The 27,407-nt window shown below is 31.7% G+C and overlaps 6 protein-coding genes across 11 annotated transcripts in view; 3 read left to right on the forward strand and 3 right to left on the reverse strand.

Moving 5' to 3' along the window:
* LOC109608757 (uncharacterized) overlaps positions 1 to 8,918 on the forward strand; it is a 52,562-nt gene extending 43,644 nt beyond the window's left edge. For 3 of the 4 annotated variants that reach the window (XM_020025292.2, XM_020025290.2, XM_020025291.2), the window contains 3 exons: positions 4,955 to 5,279; positions 6,532 to 6,869; positions 7,202 to 8,918. In XM_020025292.2, the coding sequence (XP_019880851.1) occupies positions 5,069 to 5,279; positions 6,532 to 6,869; positions 7,202 to 8,011 (1,359 nt within the window). In that variant the 5' untranslated portion in view covers positions 4,955 to 5,068 and the 3' untranslated portion in view covers positions 8,012 to 8,918. The remainder of the gene's footprint in view (positions 1 to 4,954; positions 5,280 to 6,531; positions 6,870 to 7,201) is intronic. The other variant, XM_020025295.2, reaches the window with a different exon arrangement.
* A 1,048-nt stretch (positions 8,919 to 9,966) lies between these two features.
* LOC109608755 (aldehyde dehydrogenase, dimeric NADP-preferring) lies at positions 9,967 to 15,433 on the reverse strand. The gene is made up of 4 exons (XM_020025289.2): positions 14,867 to 15,433; positions 13,646 to 13,882; positions 10,507 to 11,160; positions 9,967 to 10,436 (listed from the first exon to the last, which is right to left on the reverse strand). Exons 1-4 carry the CDS (start codon positions 15,192 to 15,194, stop codon positions 10,180 to 10,182), a joined length of 1,476 nt encoding a protein of 491 aa, XP_019880848.1. The 5' UTR covers positions 15,195 to 15,433; the 3' UTR covers positions 9,967 to 10,179.
* Positions 15,434 to 15,787: 354 nt separating this feature from the next.
* LOC109608719 (WD repeat domain phosphoinositide-interacting protein 3) lies at positions 15,788 to 19,577 on the forward strand. Its single transcript, XM_020025245.2, has 6 exons — positions 15,788 to 15,972; positions 16,023 to 16,304; positions 16,361 to 16,558; positions 18,751 to 18,893; positions 18,947 to 19,184; positions 19,265 to 19,577. Exons 1-6 carry the CDS (start codon positions 15,906 to 15,908, stop codon positions 19,369 to 19,371), a joined length of 1,035 nt encoding a protein of 344 aa, XP_019880804.1. The 5' UTR covers positions 15,788 to 15,905; the 3' UTR covers positions 19,372 to 19,577.
* An 826-nt stretch (positions 19,578 to 20,403) lies between these two features.
* LOC109608775 (uncharacterized) lies at positions 20,404 to 21,080 on the reverse strand. The gene has a single exon (XM_020025322.2). It carries the CDS (start codon positions 20,867 to 20,869, stop codon positions 20,483 to 20,485), a length of 387 nt encoding a protein of 128 aa, XP_019880881.1. The 5' UTR covers positions 20,870 to 21,080; the 3' UTR covers positions 20,404 to 20,482.
* Positions 21,081 to 21,141: 61 nt separating this feature from the next.
* On the forward strand, positions 21,142 to 27,317 carry LOC126266466 (uncharacterized). 2 transcript variants are annotated; one of them, XM_049970482.1, is made up of 5 exons: positions 21,142 to 21,227; positions 26,674 to 26,858; positions 26,913 to 27,011; positions 27,066 to 27,125; positions 27,177 to 27,317. In XM_049970482.1, the coding sequence occupies exons 1-5, from the start codon at positions 21,187 to 21,189 to the stop codon at positions 27,215 to 27,217; spliced, it is 426 nt and encodes a 141-aa protein (XP_049826439.1). In that variant the 5' UTR covers positions 21,142 to 21,186; the 3' UTR covers positions 27,218 to 27,317. The 2 variants fall into 2 exon arrangements, with proteins under 2 accessions (XP_049826439.1, XP_049826440.1); XM_049970483.1 differs by lacking the exon at positions 26,913 to 27,011.
* LOC109608774 (alkaline phosphatase-like) lies at positions 22,418 to 26,039 on the reverse strand. 2 transcript variants are annotated; one of them, XM_020025321.2, is made up of 7 exons: positions 25,976 to 26,039; positions 25,771 to 25,918; positions 25,513 to 25,715; positions 23,524 to 24,097; positions 23,340 to 23,473; positions 22,866 to 23,283; positions 22,418 to 22,817 (listed from the first exon to the last, which is right to left on the reverse strand). In XM_020025321.2, the coding sequence occupies exons 2-7, from the start codon at positions 25,856 to 25,858 to the stop codon at positions 22,621 to 22,623; spliced, it is 1,614 nt and encodes a 537-aa protein (XP_019880880.2). In that variant the 5' UTR covers positions 25,859 to 25,918; positions 25,976 to 26,039; the 3' UTR covers positions 22,418 to 22,620. The 2 variants fall into 2 exon arrangements, with proteins under 2 accessions (XP_019880880.2, XP_049826427.1); XM_049970470.1 differs by having other exon boundaries at positions 25,982 to 26,028.
* Positions 27,318 to 27,407: the final 90 nt, after the last annotated feature.

Below are 27,407 nucleotides of genomic sequence, written 5' to 3' on the forward strand. Positions count from 1 at the left end.
CTAGGGGATTCTTTTCTTTTTCTTACCCTATTTTTTACCCAATTGAATATTTTAGAATTTTAAAATTTAGAAGAAAAAACGGTTCTCTTTATTATTGATTAACACAGCTTTTGGAATATTTAAGTTTTAATGTTAATACAAAATGGAGTAGATATAATATAATCAAATAACTTCAGATTATATTTGTGTGTGTATTTGTACTTCTTGTTTGTATTTGTAACAAGTAGATACCATTAATATAATGTACATAAATTTTGAATGTTGATATTAATTCTGGATGAATGTCATGGAGGCGCAAGTACTGTCTGTAAAACGATATGCAAAAATATCCCAGAAGAAATTTACTTAAATAGAAGCACCTTGTATGTATATTTTGAGATAAGTAATTTATTTTACGTAAAAAATCAAATTTGAATTTTGGACACTTCAGTATACCTGTAACAGCAAAAGAGAATTTGCTGACCCCTAATTATGAAAAAATAAGTCCACATCAAAAGAAGTAACATATCTAGGTCTATGAAAGAATTAAAAATACATTTTCTCAGTGAAATTTTAACTTCTGATCAACTAAACTAACTAAATTATGAAATAAAATGGAAAAATCTGAGAATGTAACAGTGCTAACAATCAGTATAGTGCTTATTATAATATCTTTAAAATTGATGTCATTAGTGAATACATTGTAACAAACAAAATTAAACTTGTGTATCTTTTGTTGGTTTTTAGGAATTAAATAAATTGTGGAAAGTAAGGTGCTAAATCACAATGTGATTTATATTATTACAAAGATAAAATATACATATTTATAATGTATATTTAATCTTTGATTCTGAAATGTGTACTTCATCACAAAGACTAGATAAAAAAATGTTATAACAGATCTTTACCAGGTGACCTGCATCAGATTTATCGTTGTCAACTAAAATTAAATTGCCAGCTTAAATATTAAAACTAATAACCAAGTCAAATTATAATTACAATTACAATAAAATGGTAACTTTGATGACCAACTTAATTAGTGTATTTTATGAATATTTACCCAGATGTTTTCTTTCGGGTTTTCGAAATAGGATTAGCCATGAAAAACGGGATTCACCCATTCAACAGAAACGTGACGTTCGAATTATTCAGCACAAAGTCTCTTTCCCAATCCTCACCTTCTAAAGGATTAAGTTATTAAATCCTGTTTATTTAATAAACGTAGGAAAATAACCGTGTTGAATAATTTAATCTATCACAATTTAGTGACATCATATATAATTAAAGAAGAAAGAATCGTATCATTTGAAAGTCATGCAAATTTTGAGTGTGTGAACGTTTATCAGTTCAATAATAATTTATAACGGCTGAATATCAGAGTCTAGTTGTTTACGATTAATAGAATAGTGTCATAACAACACGATTTTGTTTACTACAATTAAAGAAATTATCAGCACCATAAAAGATTATGTACTTTCTTGTGGGTACGAACTTTACACAATGACTGAAACGTTTTCGGTGCGTTGAAAATGTGATGGTACTAATGTGTATTTACGTTTTACCAAGCATCAGCATTGAACGAAAACGATAAACCGAGTTCAAAATTATTGATAAAACTGTGATTTATATTTTATTTACAAGAATACTAATAAATTATTAATAAAGATATGATATGAGTCGATTGGCAATGTCAGATTGGAAAATAGCAAACTGTTTGTTGGTGATCCAATACAATTTTGTTAATCGAGTCAAAGTACTGAAAAATTCAAGGATAAGTGCATCACTTCAATAATAATTCATGTTTTAAATATAATATATTTATTAGGAAGCAAACTGATTAAAATAAACAGAAATTTTATTTTTTATTTCCATAATATTTAAATAGTGTATTGTACAAAAATTCCAGGTAACAAGAATTTAAATGAATACTCAACCAATTTGAATATCTTTTTAACGTTTTCTTCCTTCAGAAAAATTTTGCTTAGTGATTTTTTGGATTAATTCATTTATAAACTTACTACATTTTTTTATATTAAATAAATCTCTTTTAAGTTGGGAAAAACTTAAAATACAAAATAGAGATATAAAATACTTCTAATAATTTTTTAAACAGTTCTTGCAGTCAATAAACTAAAAATTGTATTAAAAATAAAATATCAAAAATGAAGAGTACAAATAATTTAATTATTTCTTCATATATGTTCATTCAAAAAATACAACATATCTAAAAAGACTTGAAAATATTTATATTTAGTATTTTAATGTTTTATCAAATTAAGAAAAATACTGGAAAAGTATTAAAAATTGTGTGGAACATTTTAAATTTGTATAAAATATTTTTTTTATCTATTTAAATATTTAACGAACGAAAAAATTTTCCTATTTAGTTCATTATGTAAGGTTTTTTTAAAAAAATTAGATTAACATAATTTTTAGTGATATCTTTCGAATAGTTTAGTTAAAAAAATATGAACATAAAAAAATTAAGAATCAAAGATTAAAATTTATCATATCATTTAGTTCATAGCAGAATAATTTGTTGGGGTAGGCTGAGATAATATATAAAAAAAAAACTGCATATAACTTTCATTTATTACACAAACTGCAATTAGTTATTCTTGTAACCGATAAGAGCATAAATTATTGTGAATAATTTCAATATTAAATCGATGCTCATGAAGATATATTTTATTTCTTTGTGTCGAAATCTATTCAAACCTGTTAATTGTCATTGCATCATTGCGCATACCCAAAATTATTAGTATTAAAGTATTGCAAATATTATACGAAAGCAAGTTTTGCTAACAAAATTACAATGTGTTACCCTTTAATCAAACGTACATAATTTGTCAATTTCACAAAGGTTAATTACACTAATTAGTCGAAATAAGCACAGTTGAATTACAAGTGTCGGCAGTAGTAGAAAGATGATTTTTTACATCGCGGAATAAGAATTACGAAAAACATGTGCCCGACTAGATTGCCTTACCAATTAAAACTCTTATCATTCGTTGCCGCGCTCAATTTAAAACATCATTTATCTTAATTCAGCATCTATTGCGCTTCTAGAACCTACTGTGTACAAGTGTTCGTTTTATTAAGTTTAACAATTAGCATTTCAGTTCTCTTCTGATCTATTAATGAAATTGATCCCGACGCCTTCAGTGTGCACTTGTGCTGAAATGTTCCACGAATTGCACTTGGGCTCTTGGGGAAGTTGCGTAACTTCCGATGGCAGAAAGAGGACTAAAATAAATATTCGATACGATTTTTGAATAGTTTTCTCCGAAATACAATGTGATGAGCTTTTTAAAGTTTGAATCCGTTTTTGAAATACAGAGGAAATATAGATGAATTTTTTAAAATATTGTACGACTTTTATAACTGTAGTAGTTCAGTGATTATGAGAGGCTGAAAATAAAAATTCAGTTATTTTTCCTTTTTTCTCCATATTTTCTAACTTTCATCATTAAGAGTCACAGAATACGTAAGAAAAATATATCAGAACAAGATGATTGAGGATGAATTTATGAAAATTTTAATATTGTTTTTCTTAGATGTCATGCTCTAACTGAAATTAAATCAAATAAAATAAGTTTGCCTTATTTTTTACATTTAATTTCTTCTTCTTTCAGTTTAAAATATTATAGTACAAAATGATGTTCAATATTCTGACAAAAGTATGTCTGTTGAATTTATTTTGTACTTCTTATAATCAGTTTCCTGTAACGGAACTGTTCAGCAGTTTCAACTCCTAACTCAGGTGAAAGTATAGGAAACTTAACAATTTCATTTCTGTACAAATTCATTTTTCTGCCTTCCTTAATGATTTAAAAAGATGGTTTGGGCAAAACGGGATAAGATACCAAAATATGGAGCAAGTGACATCTAAAATCTTCATTTTTTATAGACTAATATTTATATGGAAAGGATTTAACGTAACTTTTCTTCTTCAATAAAAGCAGGATTAACAACATTTATTAACTTACTTTGAACAAACTGATAATTGTTACATGTTCTGATGTTGCTCATTGAGATAGTAATTTCAAAGACGAAGGCAGAAGGAAAATGTACCAAACTATTGTATGAAAATATAAAAAATAAAGAGAAATATGTAAGTAATATGTGGTTACATTCAAAATGTTCAAAATAGAGCTTTCTATCCCATCAAAGCGTTGATTCAAATCTGTTTTCTGTATATAGAGAAGAAGACGAAAAAAACTACCCTATTTATGGAGTCATATGATGGTTTAAAATGTTTGTTTATCTTTTGCCTACAATTTATAGAAAAATTAAACTAAAATGCTATAAAAAATATCAGTATGTTCTCCAATTTACCTAACCTAACGTAACATAAAAAACCTTTAATATTTCAGAATTCTATATAAAGATTTTGCAATAGAAAAGTTAATTTCCATGTAATGCGTATTAAACTAATGTTATTTGACCATCATCTAGATTTATTGCAAGTCATGTTTACTGTAACATTCATAACGTCACCAATTAGAGTTTTTAATTAAGAAGACTGTAATTAAAAAAACAGGCCAATCAAAAAAAAACAAAAATAACAAAATGATTTCCGTATATGAACCGAAGGTGATCGATTAACCTTATGACAAAATTATACAAAACTGAGTCACCAGTACTGAATATGTATGAATTTATCTATTTGTAAAGTCGAAACATATTATGATTATCCGGTGCAAATTCTACGTGCCCGCTACGAATCACGTGCGGAAATTGATTTTCGATCGATTTTTTTTTTTTCGCGTCCGATTCGAAAAGTGTTGTTTTGTTGACCTTACGATCCCATGACACATTTCAAAACAGCAGCAGTGATGCAACGAAAAAAATATTGTTGAAAAATAAAATCCACAATTACGTGGCAAATATTCTCTTGAGCATTATCGTTTGCACGTTTCGCAATCGGAAACTTCCCTTAGACAACTACTGAGCGAAAGTTTTCTTGTTCCAGATGGCGATGCGAGAACAGCGTCCGGGAACGTAGTGCGCATCCCGACCAACCAGATAAAATGACTTGAGTGTTGCGCGCGGTCCGGATCGACGGCACTGAAACTTATTCGTAACGATGGATTCGATGCGACTATCGACCGTGATCGTGGTGATTTGTGCGGTTAGCGCCCTGTGCTACCCCTCGAAGCCGCTGAACGAACGGTCTCCAGAACTGGCCTGGCAGGCCTGGCTGTTGGTGGACGACCAGAACCAGAACGGCAAACAGCAGAACGACGACGGCGGCCAGACGATGCGCAGACGGATCACTCCCAAGTCAGTTTTTATAGGTAAGTCAGCGGAAGGCCGTTTAACAAACTGGGCAAACGTCCTGAATTAGAAGAAACAATGAGAAGCGTAGCTAAGCTCACAATTCTTTAAATGTTCGACTTAAAAATAATGAATCTCCTCTGTTTGAGCAGCTGAAAATATGTTTATAATCAAACTTCAAGATTTTTCCATATTGTTATTGTTACACTTTTGATAATTTCCATATATATGGTAGATTACTTGACTTGGTACAAATATTTTTTCAGATAGTTCACCCAAAAATGTAAATAGAAGATAGAGAAGTGTGAAGCCAACACCAAAATAATAATAATAATAATATGTGATAGCACATATCAGAATAAACATTATTTATGTTATGACAGCGATTAAAAAATTATGCTCTAGTTCTAAAATTGTGATAATATCAAAAAAATATACCTGAAATACAAAATATTTAAATAAAAACCACAAAGTAGTACAAAATATTAGATATATACCATATATTAGTAAGTTTTGTTTAACTCTCCATTTAACTTTCAAATTAAAAAAAGGAACATCAGACTAATGATATTCTATGTTATCTAACAAGTGTTGGAACGATAAAGCTGTTAAACAAATTAAGAAATGTCAAACTAAGAAACTTGTAGGTCAAGCATTTAATTTAAAAGACTATGTAGGTGTTTTTTTATCGTAATGTGTTTTCTCTATAATAAACTGTTATGCGTATTACAAATACAGTCAGTAATAATATAACAGTATATAAGATGTTGGAAAATGTTTATTACCTACAATGATACAAAATAAATAAATAAGAAAAATAAAAACAAAAGATAAAATTGAACGGGATAATCTTTGAGTCATGGTTCAGCTCAAAAGGAAACCAGATTTATGTCAAGACATTTCACCTTGTTCAATATGACTAAATTATTATTATCAGCTGCCAGTTTATTTATTAACATTAATAATGCTACAATTAGGTGCTTAATACTATAAAATAATGTTTAAAATAATTAAACAGATATATGAACTTATGAATCAGAATAACTTGTAAATATCATTATATATAATATAAAGAATTTTAATAACACACAAGAAAGCAATTAAAGCAAATGTGGTTTAAATTTTTCATTAATAACTTAAGTACAAGATTAAAATGAACGTGCTAATAATGAGGAAATGTTTTTACAAGAAATTAAAAAGTATTTCTTGTACCTATGATAAAATGTTTTGTATAATTTTTGGGAAAAGCAAAATAATTTTGAAATTTTCCAGCTCCCACATTTAGTCCGGAAAGTTTACCGCCGTGCGCAGACGGCTACGCATCTGACCCGATGGGCCGTTGCATGAAGATCTTCAAGGTGGATGAAGATGCGCATCTTCAATTCCTCCTGCAAAAGATCACCGACAAGTTCGGCAATACATACTCAAACGATTACGACTACGAGGACGAGGACGAGGCCACCTCCACACCCGGACCTTTTCAACTCAATATCCCGCTGGGCGGACTTGAGACCGCCGCCTCGGACGAATCCAAGGTGGTTGCGGGCGACGACGACGAAATGGACATGGCCATTGTGGTTGCACCGACCAACTCCAATTTCAATCCACAGGTAATTGATCGATGAACTTAAAGTCAATCTTAACCGTGGGACGATTAAGCTAATTTCTAATCTAACGAAGTTGTAAGAACTTAAAGACGGATAGCAGCCACCAAAAGATATTTTTGCCTTATGTCTTATTTACTATTTTATCTTTACAGTTGAGTAATAAAGTTACGTCACAGTTCAATAAAAAATATTACATTAAAACGTCGTCAAATAATGTACACAATTATTTTTGTAATTATATTTTTAATCAAATCGGAGAGACTACAAAGCCCTACAAATATAATTAATACAGTAATTTCCTCCATTTTCAATTTTCTTTTATATTATTGTTTCAGGAAGCAATATCGAAATTGGATAAGCAAAGACGTGGCGGTATCCAACAAACAACAGACTCACAAACGCAAATGCCAGAAAAGCCGGAAGACAAGCAGGAAGTCAATACCGAAGCATCGTTCATAGACGAAATACAAACAACAACAGAAACAACAACAACCGAAATTGAAAGTACTACCTCAAGTACAACGATGGAAACAACCACGGACTTCACAACAGTAACACCAACAACTGAATCGACTACATCGACAACAGAAATCGATTTAGAAACGACCACAATCACAAATCTCGAACTGGAAGAAACCAGAACGGAATTAATGGACGATTACACGTCGACAACTACCGAATCAACAACAACAACAGACTTACCTGTAAAAGAAACCACCACTATTAGTCAAAAATTTGAAAAAATCAAATTTCCAGATAGCGATCCACAATTATTTGACTCACCCAAGGGCATGATTCGGTTTCCAGATGAGCCGGAACCGGAAGCGGCGCCCTTGCACCACACTAGAGACTTGTCCAGCCAAATGAGACAGTTCAGCAATACGGACCCGTGGCGCGATCCGGCCAAATACGACAACGACGTCACCCAAACGCAAAAGGTTAAGTTTCCTTCTGCGCACGCGAACTGGGGCCCGCATTCTCAGCCGCATAATATACAAAAGCCGCTGGTGCTCAGGTTTTCGAGGAAGAACTCCTACGTGGATCCTGACCAGTTCAAACAGCCCGACTTCTACAGGACATTACCTTTAAACGAGCTCAATTATATATTCGGTTTCAAAAATCGACACAGGCCCCCTAATCGGTAATGATTAGCTTCTAGAACCTCGGTGGTTTACTACATTAATGTGATTAATTATATTCGAGTTAGGTTCTAGATTAAGGTGTATATAGTATATTTAATGTACCACTTCTATAGCCATCACTTATGAAATGTTTGGGATAGAAAAATTAATCGTGAATGTGATTTTGTGCTTGTTTCCCGTTTTTTACATTTGAACTGTATATTGAATCTTTGTACATAAGTTTTTCTGCCGTATTTTCAATTCCCAAACAAAAAACAAACATGAATGGAACAGACAAGTACAATATATTTTTATGAGTAAGTATTTTATCTTTTAGAATTAGTATTCACACTCTCGAATATTTTAACCTGAAAAACCGTACTAATGTATTCATTAGTGTTGTCATGGCACTTAATAACAAAATGTTGCACAAAGATAAATTTGTTTAGTTTATTTGGTCGGGCGTTGTTGCTGATACATGGAGTCAAATTGTTACATAAAAGATGCGTATTTTTCTGAAATGCAATCTGCGCTCCTATAAAATAATCACAAATCCACTAATTTCAGTATTATATTATACCGCATATAATATATTTAAATTAATTAAAAGCAAATGATCCAATGTAAGTATATCTTATAATTTAGTTAATGTCAGTTTTGTAAATAATAGTTATTGTGAATATTTTAAACTTATAGATTTATAACAAAATAATTGATGTGATTATGTCTAATTATGAAAAACACATTGTGGAAGGAAAATTGTTCGTAATATACATCAGGATGTGTACAAATTTGTATAGTCAGTAGTGTTTTAACTTTGTAGAATTATAGTCATTTTTTATTAGAAAAATTGTATGTTAAGTTAAAATATTTATTCTCTTATATTTTTGTTATATATTTGTGCCAGTATGCCAATAAAATATTATTCAAATTTTTGGGTTTTTGTATTTTATATACAACTGTTATTAAAAGAGTAATTGAGATTTGTGTAGAATGTAAAATATTTAAAGTAGTAAAATATGAAGAAAATATGCAGGGCTGCGCAAATGAACCAATTCGAAAATAGGAAAGATGAATCCTTTTTATGTTGTTTGATTGTCTGCAGGTGACACGACTTAAAAGTTCACATGGTTGTTCACTCTAACGCATAATTAAGAGACACTCATTTTATGTATGTGGAGGTTGCCACCGAAACACAACGACTTCATTATGGTGAAGCTTATCCATGTCGCCAGCTTCCTTCACGTCGTATCTTTGGAAGAATTCTCCAAAGATTGTATGATACCGGTGGTTTAAGCAAACATATATCCAGAAGACCCAAGTCTGTATCTACTCCTAGAGGAGAAAAAAGTTCTAACACGAGCAGAGCAGAAGATGGAGACAAATGTGTAAAGATTGTCAATTGATAGAGCGTCCTTTGTTTAGAGTACCCTCCACGAAGAGTTGTTTTATTCGTATCTTGCATTATGTGGCCTAATGAAGCACGAATAATTTTATGTTGTTGGTATATTCGCAAAGATGCTGACGACTCTCGCATTTGGAGACATATTATAGACGGGAGGTTACTAGATCCCGTTGTTTTATCAAACCGATTAACTGGAGCTACTCACCTAAACATTCCGCAGAATATACTGGATGATATTTCTTTGTACCAAAAACAATAAACATGGTTTTACCACTTTTCAATTGTCGTAAAGAGTATTTAGCCGAGACAATTTTACATATATAGATAAGTGGAGTGATTCTGTGTTATTGCCTTCAAGATTACCTGATTTTTTAGATTTTATTGGAATATTTATAAAAATTAAATTATGTAAATAGCCTCGACGAGTTGTAGCTACGGGTTAATGAAAAATAAATCCGGGTCGATGTGGAGATTTTAAAAAGTTGGGAAAAAGGCAATTTGAACATCTTTTGTATGTTTGTGGTTCTTAAATTCATTGTTCATTATGAGCAATCCATTTAAAGTAATAAAAAACTACAATTAAAATATATTTTATTAAAATATAATTCCAATAACAAAACCCACATAACAATGACAATATAAAAATATACGTATAATAAAACGTTGCTATACTTTTACGTTTACATCTAATACTAGTTGTCCGTTAAATGCAATGTGATGACTATATAAACTATTCCACACATCTATAAGCGTAGAAAAAATAAAATAAAAGCGAATTAATCACAGCCTAAAGCTTCCAATAATACTTAACGGCGAAAGACGCCGCATAGCCAAGCAAGAACATCAATAAATACGGAACGAATTTCAAAGGCAGACCCGGCTTCGAAGATAGCATGAAATTCAAATATTTTATTTTTCCGGGGGAGTAAGGTGGATATCTAGCAGTCGCCAATTTCTCCCCTATAGCACCCAAATCTTTGTATAAAATACTTTTCTTATGTGAGAAAGTGTCGAAACTGTATTTGCCATGGTATTGACCCATGCCTGCAACAAATTAAATTATTATTCAAAAAAAAACATTATTATATTACAAACAAACGTATTATGAACTTACCAGACATACCGACTCCCCCGAACGGCAGAGTATCCATAGACAAATGCATAATAGTGTCGTTGACAGTAACGCCACCACATGAAGTGTTCTGTAACATTAACTCCACGTCTTGTGCTTTATTAGAGAAAATATACATGGCCAACGGCTTATCGCGACCGTTGATGAAATGAATGGCGTCGGCGACATTTTTTACGGTGACAATCGGCAGAATTGGGCCGAAAATCTCCTCTTTCATGACTGGGTCGTTGACGGTCACGTCGGTTATTATGGTCGGTGAAATAAACCTTTCAGAGGGGTCGGTAACACCTCCAATAGCAATCTTTCCACTTTTGAGCAGTCCAACAACTCGTTGGAAATGTCTGTCGTTGATAATCCTGCCGAAATCGGGGGAGTCCTTGACGTTTTCGCCGTAGAACTCCTTCAGCACCTTCTTGGCCGTCGCAATGAAGGATTCTTCCACCTCTTTGGTGCAGAGCAGATAATCCGGTGCGACACACGTTTGGCCCGCGTTCACGCATTTACCCCACAATATTCGGCGGGTGGCCGTCTCTATGTTGGCCGTGTTGTCCAGGTATACCGGAGATTTTCCGCCGAGTTCCAACGTTGTTGGAGTTAGGTGTTGATTGGCGGCCGCGTGTATGATTTTTCCAGTGACTGAAAACACATCATTTTTGTTAATATATTTTAATGGTAGTGAGAAAAGCGCTGGTACAACTGAATAAGCGAGGAAAAATTGACGAAACTTTAGAATTTATAAATTTGAATTCCAAACAGGGATATTTTCTATTTAATAATACATAAAATATGAGGAACACGTCATGCTAAATGAAAATTAATTGAATGTTATAAAAAATAACAAAAATAGTAAAATAACTAATGCACATAAACTTTAACTACACTAAAAAATAACTTAAGCACAAACAATGGTGGAATAAGGTATTGAATATTTATTTACTTGTTACAAATGTTACTTAATGTTTTCCCTAATCTGTTACAAATCCAAACAAACCTAATTTACTGCAAGTTCAGTTTATTATTCACAATGATCATTATATTCACTGGTTTTTACTCTTTTAACAAAAAATCAATTTGGTCTAGAAAAAAGTATGGAATATTTTATTAATATTAATAAAAAAATAACATTTCAATATTTTCCTCAATAATTTTAGATGTGTGTTTGGGATCGTTGTTTTGTTGAAATACCCAACGAAGTGGCATGTCTTCCTCGCCAAATGGAAACAAAGTGTTTTGAAAACGATCCATTTTACCTTCCAATGAAGTTTCTCCCACCATATTTAATTGTAGGCATTTGGTATTTAAAATGGTATCGTTGCCCCACTGTCTGTCTCACAAATGTTCTACCATCGGATCAAAAAAAATTACATTTACTTTCGTCACTTCAAAGGCCAAATGCCAGACGGGACGCTGTAGTCCTTCATCAATAAGGCGATTTCTCACTGTTCTGCTACTAACATATAGAAATTTCCTCCCTGATTTGTCTTGATGTTTTGCGACGATCTTTGAGGGAGATCCTTTTTATAATTTTGTCTATCTTGGGAGTGGTTTTTCGTGGATGTCACAGCTTCCATCTATTTTCAACACCACTTTGAATGCGGAATTTACACATCTTCGAAACAGCACTCTGAGTAATATTTAATGAGTGGCAAAAATATCACACTGCGTTCGGCCAGTTTTACACAGTTCAAAAATAATTCTATGTAACGTAAAGGTTGAAACAAGTAAACGATGCAAACTTTGAGCAATTGTTAATTAGTATTGTAATATTGTTATATTAGTATTTAAACATGACAACTACATTTTGTTATGCAACCCTCAATCTTCTGAGAAATATTCAATGTGATCCGTACATTGGATTTGTCTTTCTGTCAAATTTCCACTAAGAGATTACACTTTATATTGTTGCATTTAAAAAGAATCGAGGGAGGTTTCCGCCCTTCTTGTAAGGTTACATTTCACATATTGATTGAAGAAACTGAAAAAATATATTCAAATGTTGACGTGATTTAGAAATTTTTCGAAAAACTCTAGTTATGGTCACCCCTATGTATAATGGTAATAATTAAAACATGCACATTAAGTATCTGTCACATGATTAATTAATAGTTGTTGTAGAGCAAATATCACATCATTTATAATAATAGTTCACATTAAAACTAAAACAAAAGTAGTATTTTAATTAAGGGAGGAGACAATATTAAATACATGTAAAGATACTTTTACATCTTGTAATTAAATACATTACAATGTTACATGTATTTAAAATTTGTTCGTTATAAATTAAAATACGGTTTTTATCACATAATTTTAAAAGTCTAATAAGTCGGTCAGTTGTATCTAATTAAATAAATTGTAATAAAATGTACAATCTATTATAATCCTTTATGAGGAAAAATATTAAGAGAGTATTATATTTTGACCTAATAGATCAAATAATTACAGTAATAAAATATATATAATTATATAATTTTTGATCTAGAAGAATATTCTGTTAATCAATTTATACTAAAATAATTTGATTAAATAAACCTCCGTTAATTATTTAGAACAACGTATTTTTTAAACATGCTTCACAACTCAATTAAAAATATACAATGATTTTTATAACCCTGAGATAAACTTGTTTGTCATAAAAAACTGTTTAATCTTTGTTTAAAATGCATTTTTATGAATTCTACATTAAAACGATTCCGATTAAAATTTTTAATTAACATTGTATATATATTTTTGCCATATATTTTAAATACGTTGTCCTTAGGTCCTTACTTAAAACTGACTGTATAAATTTAAAATAATTGAATAATGTAACTATACAAATTGACATCCACGAAATGCCTTATCACTTACTTGTTCATATCCAACATTATTATCGACAAACGTATACATAACAGAAATTGCCCATATGAATAATAATAAAAAATATTATTATATTATTCATCAGTCATTTCCATAAACCGATTTGTAGAAATGTTTTTTAAATAATATTTAAATTATTGTTATTATAAGAATAACAAATATAAGTGAATGATTATTTAAATTTTCTAAAAACAAACTGACCACGTTGATCCAATCAATTCAATAATATAACAATATCAATTCAAAAATAAATATATTAATTAACCTGTGGATCCGGTGAAGAAGATGTAGTCGAATTTCTGTTTCAACAGTTGCGTGGTTTCGGGAACGCCACCCTTGAAAACTCGCACAATTTCCGGATCAAGATATTTCGGGATACATTCAGCGATAAATTTCTCCGTGGCGGGAGCCAATTCGGATGGTTTTATAACGACGCAGTTTCCTGCTGCTATTGCACCGTGAACTGGCAAAAAGGTCAGTTGCAAGGGATAATTCCAAGCACCTAAAAATACATGTGTTGTCAGTCTTAATAATAAATTTATACTAGTTATATATAAGTGGCATTTAAAATATAAATAAAATAAAATATATATAAATTTAGTTACACATAAAAAATAATGATTTTATTTTATTTTCATTATCGATGTTATATGTGAATGTCATAAACAAATGTTACCTTTTAAAAAAGGATTGTTTGTTTAGTATGAAATTATTGGAAATTACTATATTACTACTAAGTTGTTGCAAGGAATTGCATAACAAGGTATTTAAATGAATCACAGGTGAACATATTCATAAAACTCATATTTTTTAGAATTAAGGATAGTTTTAAACATATTTTGCATGGTGGTTAATTAATTTTAGCGTAAATAGTAAAATTACTAATTTACAGTATTACACAAAGTATTTTAATTGGGTTTAATAGATTTTGTATAAACATTCAACTGAAATATTTTCTCCACTCTTAAAAATGTATCTTGATTATATTTTTTTATATTTTATTCCAAAATTAAAAAGACTATTGAATTATTAATACCAAATTAAGAATAACAATTACAACAAATAATTGAAAATGCTGAAATTTCCCAAAAACACGTAGGTATTTATCAAAATCTTTTTTATATGTAAATTCATTGATATACTTGTCCAACATAAATTAGTCAAGGTTCCTTGATTAGCATAAAAATTATGGTAAACATTTTTCAGATAAATGATGAAACATTTAACATTTACTAAAACAGTGTTAAATTTAAATTTCATAATTATGTTAAACTAAGATTAACCAATTTTGTTATGCAGTGATTAAGTTTGTATCAAGACAAAGCACAGAAAATCTCACATTAAAGTTACTTAATTAGTTTCACCTTTGTTCACTGGTTTTAGATCACATAGATATATGAGATTACTTATTTAACAAAACATGATAAGAGCCAGTTCTTGACTTTTATGTGTTTATTTACACCTTAATATATACAAATAATCTTACCAATAACTAAAACTACACCATAAGGATCATTGTAAATGTAAGCACTGTCAAGCATATTTGCAAAACCCTTTGCGGGCCTTTCTGGCTTGTCCCACTCGTGGATGTGCCCCAATGCATTCTTTATATCATTGATCAGAAAGTCCACCTCCATACAAAGGGCCTCCTGGGTGCTCTTACGCAGATCTTGGGCAAGAGCATTACACATCTCATTCTTGTTCTCCTCGTACAACCGTTTCAACGCTTTCAGCTGATTTATTCTCGTCTTTAGGGATCTGGGTCTTGCATTTTCGAACGATTGCCTAAGATCGCTCACGATTTTTTCGGCCATTTCTTGAGTTATTTGTAAGAACGAAGTTACTTTCACGCCGGCACGGAAATCGGTGCGCTAGCACCAGTTATCACAACACAAGTGAGACAATTAAACGCGAATACGGTGCATTACCTTGGATGCAAAACAATGAAAATAAAGCATCTGATGTGAAATTTGCCGTATTCGGCTGCTATCATATATTGTTTGTATTATTGATCTTGCTCATAGTAATGAATTAAAGAATGTTAGAAACTTTCACAAATACCAAATAAATTATTTAAACAAAATTATTACATAGGAGAAACGTAAATTATTAGAAATGACGTTTAACGAAAGCCGAACCAGCCATTCGGCCCATCGGTACCACTTGTTCGGGTTGGGATTAATATAAATTTAAAATCATTATATAAACAAAAACTATCATCTATTACTTAGAATAAATTAAATTATATTAGGTTTTATTTTTCTAAAATTTTAACAAAATAAATTTAATTTAAGATAAATAGGTAATATTCTAAATGACCCGATCATGATTCGTTTTATATCGGAAAATATTGTAATGAATGTAACGTACTCATTACGAGGACGTACACACCACAGATGATAAAGTAGGAATTTAAGGTGTCATTAATGCCGACAAAAACAGAGGTTATATCAGATGTGTTTGCGATCTTATTTGTTATTATGCAGAAAGTTTCATCCAGGACACGCTACATTTTATAATCTGTCATGAATCTAGGCCATTCAAATCCGTATGGAAACGGTCTGTTGTATGCTGGCTTTAATCAGGATCAAGGTATGGAAAATAAAAATGTCGTCTGTTCAAATGACGAATTGCAATTCCAGGATGTTTCGCGTGTGCAACGACGACAGGCTTCAGGATATATAATTGTGATCCTTTGAAAGAGAAGGAAAGGCAAGATTTTGACAATGGAGGACTCAGCTATATTGAAATGTTATTTCGGTGCAACTATCTGGCACTTGTTGGTGGTGGAACAAAACCTCTGTATCCCCCTAACCGTGTAGTTGTTTGGGACGACCTGAAGAAAACCACACCAATCTGTTTGGAATTTAACGCCAACGTTTTGGGTGTCAGACTGAGACGGGACAGAATAGTTGTAATTTTAGGTAGAACATAAATTAAGTATGAAACATATCAGTGATTGTAAATGCGGATGTTTCAGAGGGTGTAATAAAAGTTTACACGTTCACGCAGACTCCGCAACAGTTGCATGTGTTTGAAACCAATGCCAATCCGAAGGGTTTGTGTGTGTTGTGTCCAAACAGTAACAACTCAATTTTGGCATTTCCAGGAAGGAAAACTGGCATTGTTCAGTTGGTAGATTTAGCCAACACAGAAAAATCGCCTTTAGATATTGCAGGTAAAAATTTACTGATACTCTGAAAGGTAGATTATTTATCATATATCAATATTAAATACTTTTTTAATTAGGTATCAATAGAATTTTATCTTGTGAAGCATTGATGTATTTAATCACTAAATCTTTTCGCATATATTCTTTGGATTTACGTAATATCCGTATTTCTCTAATAAAGGAATCAGAAAGAAATTATGTTTAAAATTATTAAAAACAAATCTATTGGATTATAAATGAAATTCGTTATACAAGAAAAACAGAAAAGGTTCTATTGAGATTAAAACGGAAAAATTAAAATAAAACTCAAATTAGATCTCAACAATGCAAATTAAAAACATATATAGTTGTATACAAGGTATTTGGGACAAAAGCAAACTTATTTAATGTACATTTTTTCGAAAAATTAAATAATAATGACATGCACACTAAGCTTGTTATTTTATATTTGGAAACTTCATTACCCTTTGGTAATTATGTAGTTCATCATGCAAATACCATATATTGAAGCAAAGTTGGATTTTCCAATGTAGTAGATTGTTTTTTAAAAAGACTAAATCTGGAGCTGGATGGTATCTACAACTGTTTGTTTTAGATCTAAATAAAGTAAAAAAATTACACAAAAATTAGCACAAATTTACCCAAGAACAAGATTTAATGTCCTAAAGGGAATAAAACATTAATTAATTAACAATTCTAAATAGATTATAATTTGGAAACTCCCTTTAAACATGTATAATTAATTTAGACAGTTCTGATTCTCTTCAATCATTTTTAAATGTAATTAGATAGTTTTCAAATGTTTTAAATAATTCTATATAATTTAGATAGTTAGAAAAGTCTCTAAATAATCTAATTATAATTTAAATAGTTCCAAAATTCTTCATAAAATTCTGAATACAATTTAGGCTAAGTTAAAATGTTTTAAGCTGTATGTTCCAAATTAATGCAGTTACATTAGGATTTTATTCAGTTCAATTATTAGATTTATAGCAACCATTACTTGTAAAACAAGGTTTCTTTGAAGATACAATATTCAACACAAAAATCGTTTATTGGGCTATGTATTATAACCACCTACAAACATGTTCTATTACTGGTAAAGATATGTATGACTAATGTGTATAACAATTGTTCAGGGAGAGATCTGAATGTTGTTATTGGATATAACGACATTACTACTACAGTTCAACTGGATCTAACAATATTTGTTAAAGAACCAATTGAGTATGTGGTATGTGTCTCTATTGTCTTTGACGCAAAATGCATAGCAAAACCTTCATCCCCCAATTTTTTCAAATGAGAATAAGTGGAATTTAAATGATATCTCATTAAAAAGGACTTTTAATTCCCTATATATTGTAACTTGTTTTTGAAAATCAATCAATTTGTTTAGAAAGTCTATTTAATTTGATTTTGAAAACTTAAATAAATGGTCAAATTGTTATTCGCCGGCGTGGGTACAGTTATTCATGTTATCTTCAAATCATTGCCGTCCATACTGACGCGTTTTCCGTGAACATCACAACAGATCTTCCAAAAAAGTTTAATCCAAGATCATGGGAACGTGTTATTTAATTAATTGTACACATTTTGCGAGTAATACGGAGGAGTTCCGACTTGGCAAATCAGTTCGTGTTTATTGTATGCAGGGTCGTCCTCTATGATGTATTAGAGCTAGGTCGATGGCATTTTGTACTAAATCCAGGTACATATCGCCTGTTAATTTTCCTATAAAGGAATTTCCATAAATAATAGCCCACACATTCAATTTCTGAAGCTATCGTATGTGTGTGAACCTGATGAAAAATCCTTCTCCAATCATAATAAAAAATTTATTTCCATATTTACTTTTTTTGCTTTTTTTATAAACATCGGATATATTACTTAAAAAAGACAGACATACAAATGTCATGGTATAGGACCATTACAAAAATTTATTAGTAAAATGAATAGCTTCATATATAGACACGTCATGAAATGTAATGGAACCATTGTCCACCAGTATATTTCCTGTTACATGGATTTTTACATGTTACATATTTATTTCATGATTGGAGCGGATTTAATATTATTATATTATATTAAAAAGAAAATGTAAGATTTTTTTATATCAAACTTATTTATTGATTAGGTATATTCATTTAATAGACTTGCATTCTTTGAATTTTAATCACACCATTAACTAATTTTTTCAGCACACGAGGCAAATCTCAGTTGCATTTCACTAAACCTACAGGGGACGAGACTGGCAACCGCAAGCGAAAAAGGCACTTTGATCAGGGTGTTCGACACGGCAACAGGAAACAAAATTGCCGAATTGAGGCGAGGTGCACATCAGGTAAGCCGGTGAAATTAAGCTCCTGAATTTATACTAAACAATACGATTTTCAGGCGAACATTTACTGTATAAACTTTAACCACGCGTCGACGTCACTGTGCGTAGCATCCGATCATGGTACCGTCCACATTTTTGCGTTGGACGATCAGAAACTCAACAAACAGTCCTCGTTGGCGAACGCATCATTTTTGCCCAAGTATTTCTCGTCGACTTGGTCCTTTTGCAAATTCACCGTTCCTAATGGACCGCCCTGTGTTTGTGCCTTTGGCTCAGACACAAATTCAGTTATTGGTGAGCACATACTTTATACCCACTCTTTGCAACATATACAAAAATCTTTATTATTCAATGTTTGTGTTTTCATTTTTCAGTGATATGTGCTGATGGCAGTTACTACAAGTTCGTGTTCAACATGAAGGGCGAATGCGTTCGTGAGCAATGCATCCAATTTCTAGAAATGACTGACGAAAATCTTTAACACTTAAGGAAAAACAAAAAATATATATAAATAAAATTGTTGTCTAGGAAGTAATGACAGTGAAAATGAAAACATTATTAATATTATAAGTGAAAAGAATTTTATTTTTGTTTTAGAATTGACTTTATGTAATTAAATTGTGTACCTATATATGTGTTTCATATTATTGCATAAGTATTCATTTTTTAATAAAATTTTAAACTTTATTTGGTTGTTTTACTCAAAATTAATTTTATTTGATAAATATAAAAGTTTGTTGTTTTACGAAAAAGGTGTAAACAAATTATTTAATAAGTTACACAGATCTGCAAAAAACTTTTTATTCCTCCAGTGTAGCGAGTACAATTAAAAATATAATTGGAGTTCGAGCATTACCAAATCAATCAAATGATAAAAATATTACACATACACCTTTGCTATGATGATGATGGTGATGAATCTTTTAATTCATTCCAAAGTATAAATAAAACAATTATATTTGTATGATAATAGTTTTATTAGCGAATCAACCAACGAAAAACACTAAGTATTGTTCACATCATTTATGATTATCTCCTTACATACAATATATAAAAATAAAAACTCATTACATTCATACCATATTACATGAATATTTACAGGAACCATATTTAATAAGTGTCAATTGAAATAGGACATGTTGTATTTTAGATCTCTATAAGATCTATAAGATAAGATAATATATGTACATAAAAAGAAAAACTAAGACTAGCAAAGTAGCATATTAAAGGCATTTTGTTTTTATTTAAAGAATTCTAATTTGTTATTTATGAAAGAATCAGAGGGCTACAAACCACAAAAACTTCATAGAAAAGTAAATACTACAGTGTTTTGCAATGTCTTATTTAAGATATACAAGTCAGTGAAATATCATACCATTGACAAATTATGTTCTGAATGCATATTTGATAGTAGACTGCTAACTTACCTAAAACTTGCTCAAAACTATGAGTAGAAATTCATAATTGTTTGTAAGTGTCTCAGTTAGTTCTTGTATATAAATAAAAAATAACATAATTTAAAAGTTTTATTAATTAAATAATTTGATTGTTATACATATTCATTAACTTAAAAAGTAAGGAAACAATTATAACTAACTGGACAATTCAGTTTTGGCAATTCTTTCCAAATCATCCAGACTTAAACTATCCATATTGGTCTGTACAATTCGCATAAATTCATTCACAATTAGATTGCACTGTTCTTCCGAGTAGTACTTTCTCAAGAATCGACCCATCACCATTTGCAGAGTTTCAGTCTTTTTCACAGCAGCATGTAGTTTAGTTCCATCTTTTATCTTTGGATAGTCACCAATGGTCTTCTCGTCCTGCAATGTCTTCCCAAATAAGACTAGGGTTTGTTGTGAACTAGGAATGTTGATTTCATGTTCTGCCATCTTTTTAACGTCCAAAATCGTGGTAGTTTCGGTCACATCGACCACGCTGCTACCTCCTTTCAAATTTTTGATGATTATCTTCATCTTGTTAATTATCTTTAACAATTAAATACCATTCACATATAAATTCTAGGTTAGGATAAAATATAAAACCACAAATTCAACTAAAACATCTCCTCAACATGTGTTACAATTAGATATCCGAAATAAACGTGAATTGAATTAAAATTTGCGCTAAAACAATTTAAAACATATTCAAATCAACATTATTATTTTTTTTTTTCGACTGAAGTTTGTTAAAGCGACATCTGTCACATTTCGCGCGAATCACAATAGCAAACCGCGTTGATCAAAAACTTCCAACAGTCACTTTTGTCTTTGGCGTTGTGAATTTTCTTTCGATGGTAGGACCATTCTTCGAATTAGAAAAAGGAGAACGCAAGTAAGTACATCAAATTGATAGGTAATGGAAACCTTGATAAAATATTCTTGGTGTTTTGTGATTCTTGGTCTGTCATTGTCAAGTTTTTTATTTATATTTAAAACGTTTTCGAATAGTCGTTATTTCTGAACGCTATCTTTACTCCGGAATATGGCAGCCCTTGAAAAGTTTGTTAATTTTTTAAATATTATTTTTAAAAATTAAAATTTAGACCCAAAGGAACATGGTTCCAAGGGTTTTATGGTACGCTAGTTGTGGTACGAGATGCTCCTTTTAATCCACAATAAAAGTGATCAATATTTTAGTTTAAATAAAAATGATTTAATAATATTGAAAGCAAAATTTTACCGTTTATTAACTTTTTTTTTTAGCGTAATGGCTTCAATAGAAGATGATTTTTGGGAATTAAAAAAAAACTGCAGCATCAAATATTTTAAGATTAAAAAAAAAATTAAGTGAATTATTCGCTCCCAGGTCACTACACAGAAACATATAAAAACTCAGCAGAAAAAAAATTAAGCGGTCGAATGTTTTGTCTTCTAATTACAATTGCAGCAAATTTGAACAATTTAGTTTCGAGAAAAACGCATTTGAAAATAAAATGATTGATTTCATGGTTATGAATAGATAAATAGCATATTTAGAACTATTCCAGGACTATATAATTCACTTTCCTCTTTCAAAAAGCGCCTGTTAAGCTGTTGAAGCTCTTCTTCAGAATGATCGACCCTTGTTCGAGGTAAGGGCGCATCTCAGCTACTAAACGCCTATTTATTTCAAATGCAATACCGCCAGTTTTACACATCACTAAATTGTTAATCGAGTATAATGTCCATGACTTGGATTAATCACAATATTTTCATCATTATATAATACACTGGTAGGCCTCGAAGTAAACGTATCTTTCTAACTGTTAAGTAATTGTAATTCAAAAACTATTTATGATATTCATTTGAAATTTTAACACGTTATTTTGTAGGTAAGGTATAGACTAAATGTCAAAATATCTAAAAAAATGTTTTCAATTTTTCAAAATTTCACACTAGATATGCCCCTTAAATAAGTTAAGTTTGATTAAATGGCAATATTTTGTTTATAAATGCAACTTGACTCATTAGATACGAAACACCTTGTATTAGCAAGAATCTTTTCATTGTAACATCCACAATAAAATTAATAAACAAAAATAATTTGTTTTGCAGTAATATTTTATAAATGATATGAAACATCCTGTATTAATAAAGATTAAAAATAATTTGTTTTGCAGTAATGTTTTTCAACAATAAATAATGAGAGAGCCTCTTAGTTGATTTATGAAACATGGTAACTGTATATTTATCAATGAGCGAATGAATTTTTTTATAAATATATAAATATTAACTTTCTAACCACATCAGTGGATATTTAATTTAAATAAATAATTAAGTAAATTAACACACACGAACATAAACATAAAATCTCTAAAACACATCGTAACTTTGCCCTGAGAGTTGGAAAAATCTTTTAGCGGTCCTATTTTAGCCGCATAACTTATCACGTACGCCACGTAGGTTTGCTCATGAACCGAAGCGAACAAATGCGCCATTGGTCCTGAAATATTTCACATTAATTATAGTGATAAAAAATCAAGAATCTCACCTTGGGCATAAACCACGACGTCGGTGCCTCCATGTGCTACTTCGTCCGCATAAACCACAGCCTGCTGTGAATAGTCGAACGATTGAGTATCGTCCAAGCTGGGATCCCTACGGGTGGCCTTGCCTTCCACCACCTTGAATTGGTAGTTATTAGGACCTCCGGTTCCGTACAACAAGGATGTATAGGGCATTTGGTCCATGGGTGATTTCTGGGCGACATCTAAAACGTTTTGATCTCTGCCTGCGTAGCCGGTGAACACCATTGAATGCGAGTGATCGGCAGTGACGATTATCAATGTATTTTCGGAATCCGTCATACTTACGGCTTTTTCAACTGCTTTATCCATTTGAGCGGTCTCATCTAAAGCTTGTTTGGCGTGGCCTCGGTGGTGACCGAAGTCAATCAAGCCACCTTCAACCTGCAAAAGTTTGGTAGTTCACATTTTTAATGCTTGCAGATTGGATTTGCACTTGCCATTAATAAATACCCATTGGAATTCTTCCGTAGTATCTGAATAGCCTTTTCAGTCATTTCCAGCAACGAAGGCATTCCTTGGGGGCCGGTGTTTCTGTCGTAGTTCATTTTTAGGTGACCGTTTGCAAAGATGCCTAAATTTGTTTACTGTTAGATTATATTAAAATAACAAGAACGAACTTGCCTAAAGCATAATCGACTTCGTCGACGTTCAGTTTGGCCAGCTCCTCGTTATTCTGCACGACTGCATGTGATACCTTCCTTTTGATCTTGTCATTTTTCCAGTCCCGTATTAGATCTCTCCCGTCCATACTGAAACAGGACCACGTGTCGACCGGATCGGCTTCCGAATGTGTCACGTTCGTTTGCATGCACTGTCTTCCTCCACCGAACACCACCTGAATATTCTTGCCAGGCAAATCCTCGACCAACTGCCGGGCTATGTCTTTGCACTTGGATCTGTCGCCTTCCGGTATGGTGGTTTCGCATTCCCATTTCCTGTTGGGGGTGTGAGCGTACAAGGCGCTCGGAGTTGCATGCGTCACCCTGGTGGTCGTCACAAAGCCGGTGGACTTGCCGGCATCCTGCGCCCACTTCACTATGCTGTCGAGACGAGCGGACGCGTTCAGGGAGGCTTCGCAATCATTGTAGGGCACCGTCGCATCCACCCCCGATGTCTTCTGGTTGGCCTTCACGCCGCAGAACAGTGCGGTCGCGGTGCTGCAGGAATCGGGAACGAATTTGTTTGCCGAGTAGGTCTGAAAACATGCGTTGATTTTTTAAGATGAAGGAATGCTGTTACGCGTGCCTAGTACCTTATATCATACTAATGTGGAATTATCTTAATAGGTTTAAAGCTACCAACATGCGACCTCATAATATACTGACGATTTTCCAGGTTTACCCTACTAAAACATTTGGGTAGCTCGAAATTAAGTAAAAATTAGGGATACGACTAATCTACCGGGGCCGGAGGATACAATGCTCACGCTACTCCTGATCTTTTGCAGATTTAGGAAAAGCATCAAATGGAGGGCAAAATATGAATATACCTAAAGTCCTTTTGGTTAATCCATTGGTCACAAAATAGAGGGATCGCAATATTGCAGGAATCCATACAATTAATTTGTTTATCGAATGGTTTTTAAGGTGAAACAATGCTGTTACGCATATCTAGTACCTTGCACCATGGTAATGTGAAATTAGCTTGATAGCTACTACCACGCATTCTCATAATATACTGCCGGTTTCCAGGTTTACCCTGCTAAAACCTTAGATTGCACTGAAGTTGAATGAAAATTTATGATCATACATGTACCGACGCTAAAGGGTATAATGTGTTACACCACCTCTGAATTTTTGCAGATTTAGGGAAAACATCAAAGGTGGAATGGAAGAAACAAAGAGAGCAAAGTATATATATATTTGAGGTCTTTTAGTGATCTTTGAGCACCAGATTCCTGAACGAATTTGTTCACAGAATATGTCTGAGAACATGAAGTTTCTTAACGTGAAGAAATGCTGTTGCGCATATGGTAATGGAGAATCTGCTTGATAGTTATTGAAGTTACCACCATGCGATCACATAATGTCCTGTCGATTTTTTGAATATATCCTACCTAGATTGAGTAAAAATTAATGATACATATCAAGCACTGGCGCCAGCTTTTTATTATTGCTGCTGAAGATTTAAGAAAAACATCAAAGATTAACACATATAAAAGAGAGAAAACTAAGAACGTGCCTGAGGTCTTTTGGTTGGCCTTCACGGTAAAAAATAGTACTAAAAGAATGCGGAATAAATTTATTCGCCGAATATGTCATAAAACGTGCGTAACACAATTTTTTTTAAGATGTGGGAATGTTGTTACGCATACGTCGTACCCTCATCTCGTCAAATATAAAATTAGCCTGATAGGCCTTCCAATTAAAGCTAACACCACATGACCTCATAATGTTTTGTCGGTTTTCCAGGTTTATCCTGTTAAAATCTGAGGTTACCTCGACTTTGAGTGAGCTTCTACTCCGGCGAAGGATGGTGCAATCCTTTACACCACTCCTAAATCTTTGTAGATTCAGGGAAAATATCAAAGGGAGAATAGAATACATTTAAAAGACAGTAAAATGTGTAAAAACGATTCAATCGTTAACACTTTAGATTTGGGGGAATTACCTTTAGAAGACCCACATTTGGAAATCGTTCGAAACTAAACGAACCCGTTTCTGTTTTGCCGTAGATTCTCGATGCCGTAACGGTGGTTGGGCCCATTCCATCACCTACGAATAGGATGATGTTTTTGGCCGGTTTGTCGATTATTTTCACCTTGTTAAATTTCTTCAAGTCGTCTACTCCAAGTTTCTTCCAATGTGCCTGATCTAGCAATTATAACGCGTTTAAAAAATGCAAGGGAGTGCTACTTAAACATTTTACCTTCTACATTTTTTCTGCTGCACTTAACAAAACCAAAACCAGCTGTCACAATTAACAACAATGCAAAATAACTGGGCGTTCGTTGCATAGCGTTGTCTGTACACTACTGTCTGTAACTTACGACAGTGTCTAGGACGCGTTATTGTGACTAAAAGTATCATGTTTTAACTATTGCGTTAATTATGTCTATTAGTAGAAGCTTTACGATTACCGCTTTATCATTTTATTGTTTATAAACTCTCGCTTATCTATTTCGAGCTTGTGTCTGACTAGTGGTGTGAATGCAAATGACGCGGTCGTGACATCACGGAATTAAAAACTGTTGCCGCCAATTTGACGAGTCCTTGAAATATCAATTACAGAAAGAGAAATAATTATATTTATTGATATTGTAATCAATTTAATAATACAATAAATGTAGTTATAAATCTAACTTTTAAAAAAAGTTAATTTAAAATATATTCAAATAATTTTAATTAATTAAAATTTTGAGTTAGTTTATAGAAATATTTTATTGGAATTTTTTTATTGTTGTTAGTAAATACAACTAAAATTAAATAAACATACATTTTGTAGAAATCTAAATTAAGTACAAAATAATACGAAATAATAAATATAATTCAACATCAATTTGCAAATACATTTTAGTAAATAATAATAAATTTAATCTTTAGACGAGATAATCGCAAATTTATCTATGTTTATTGTCTATTTTCTACATAAATTCATCGTAATTTTAACTCTGATCTGATTATTATTGACATTGAAATCAGAAAATTGAAACTTTTATACATTTTTTTTGGTTAAATTTTATGTTTTCATTTATACAGAATCATAATAGGCATTCAGAGAGGAAACTTTTCCATGACCAAAATGCTTAATTATACTGAAAATATGTTCCAGAACAAAAAAGAATATGAATAAATATTTATTTGATAAAATGGTGGACTCTTGGTATCAGTCAATCCCACTGGTTTATGGACACACTCGAAGCTCCCTGCCGAAGTTTGAAAACATCCGGGGACAATTGACGAGTTTGGTTGAACCGTTGGACGAAACTGAAGTAACTCACCAAGATTCCACAAAAGGTGATTGATTTATTTATTTTTTGTTACGTTTTGTAATTTTGATAATTTTCTAAGGCGACAAGATAAATGAAAACATCAAAAAGAAACGAGTTAAGTTTGATGAGTCAATGAACCAGATTAAAATTATAGAAACTGATTTTCCGTCGTTTAAAGGTTTGATCTATAATTTCATTGATAAGTGACTATAAAATTATTGTTATTTTTCAGTACGACAAAATGCGAAGAAGCCTAAAAAACCTCTACAAGAAAGCAATAAAGATTTCTATGGTAATATTTTTACTATATTTACATTTTGTATTTTTGACGTGTGTTTTTCAGATAATTCGAAAAAGTATAGACATCGATATTCCAAAAATTAAATAGTAAATGAAATTTCCCTTAATTTATAAATTACCTATATTTATTGTTGTTACAGGCGTTATAAATAAATAATCTTAAAAATACTAACCATAATGTATGTTAAAATTTTAGCCTGAATGAAAAAAAATTATAAGTGCGGTAATTCGTATTATTTAATACGAATTACCGCACTTAATAAATTGAGATTTC

The sequence above is a fragment of the Aethina tumida genome, chromosome 1 (assembly GCF_024364675.1).
Source record: "Aethina tumida isolate Nest 87 chromosome 1, icAetTumi1.1, whole genome shotgun sequence".
Classification (NCBI taxonomy): domain Eukaryota; kingdom Metazoa; phylum Arthropoda; class Insecta; order Coleoptera; family Nitidulidae; genus Aethina; species Aethina tumida.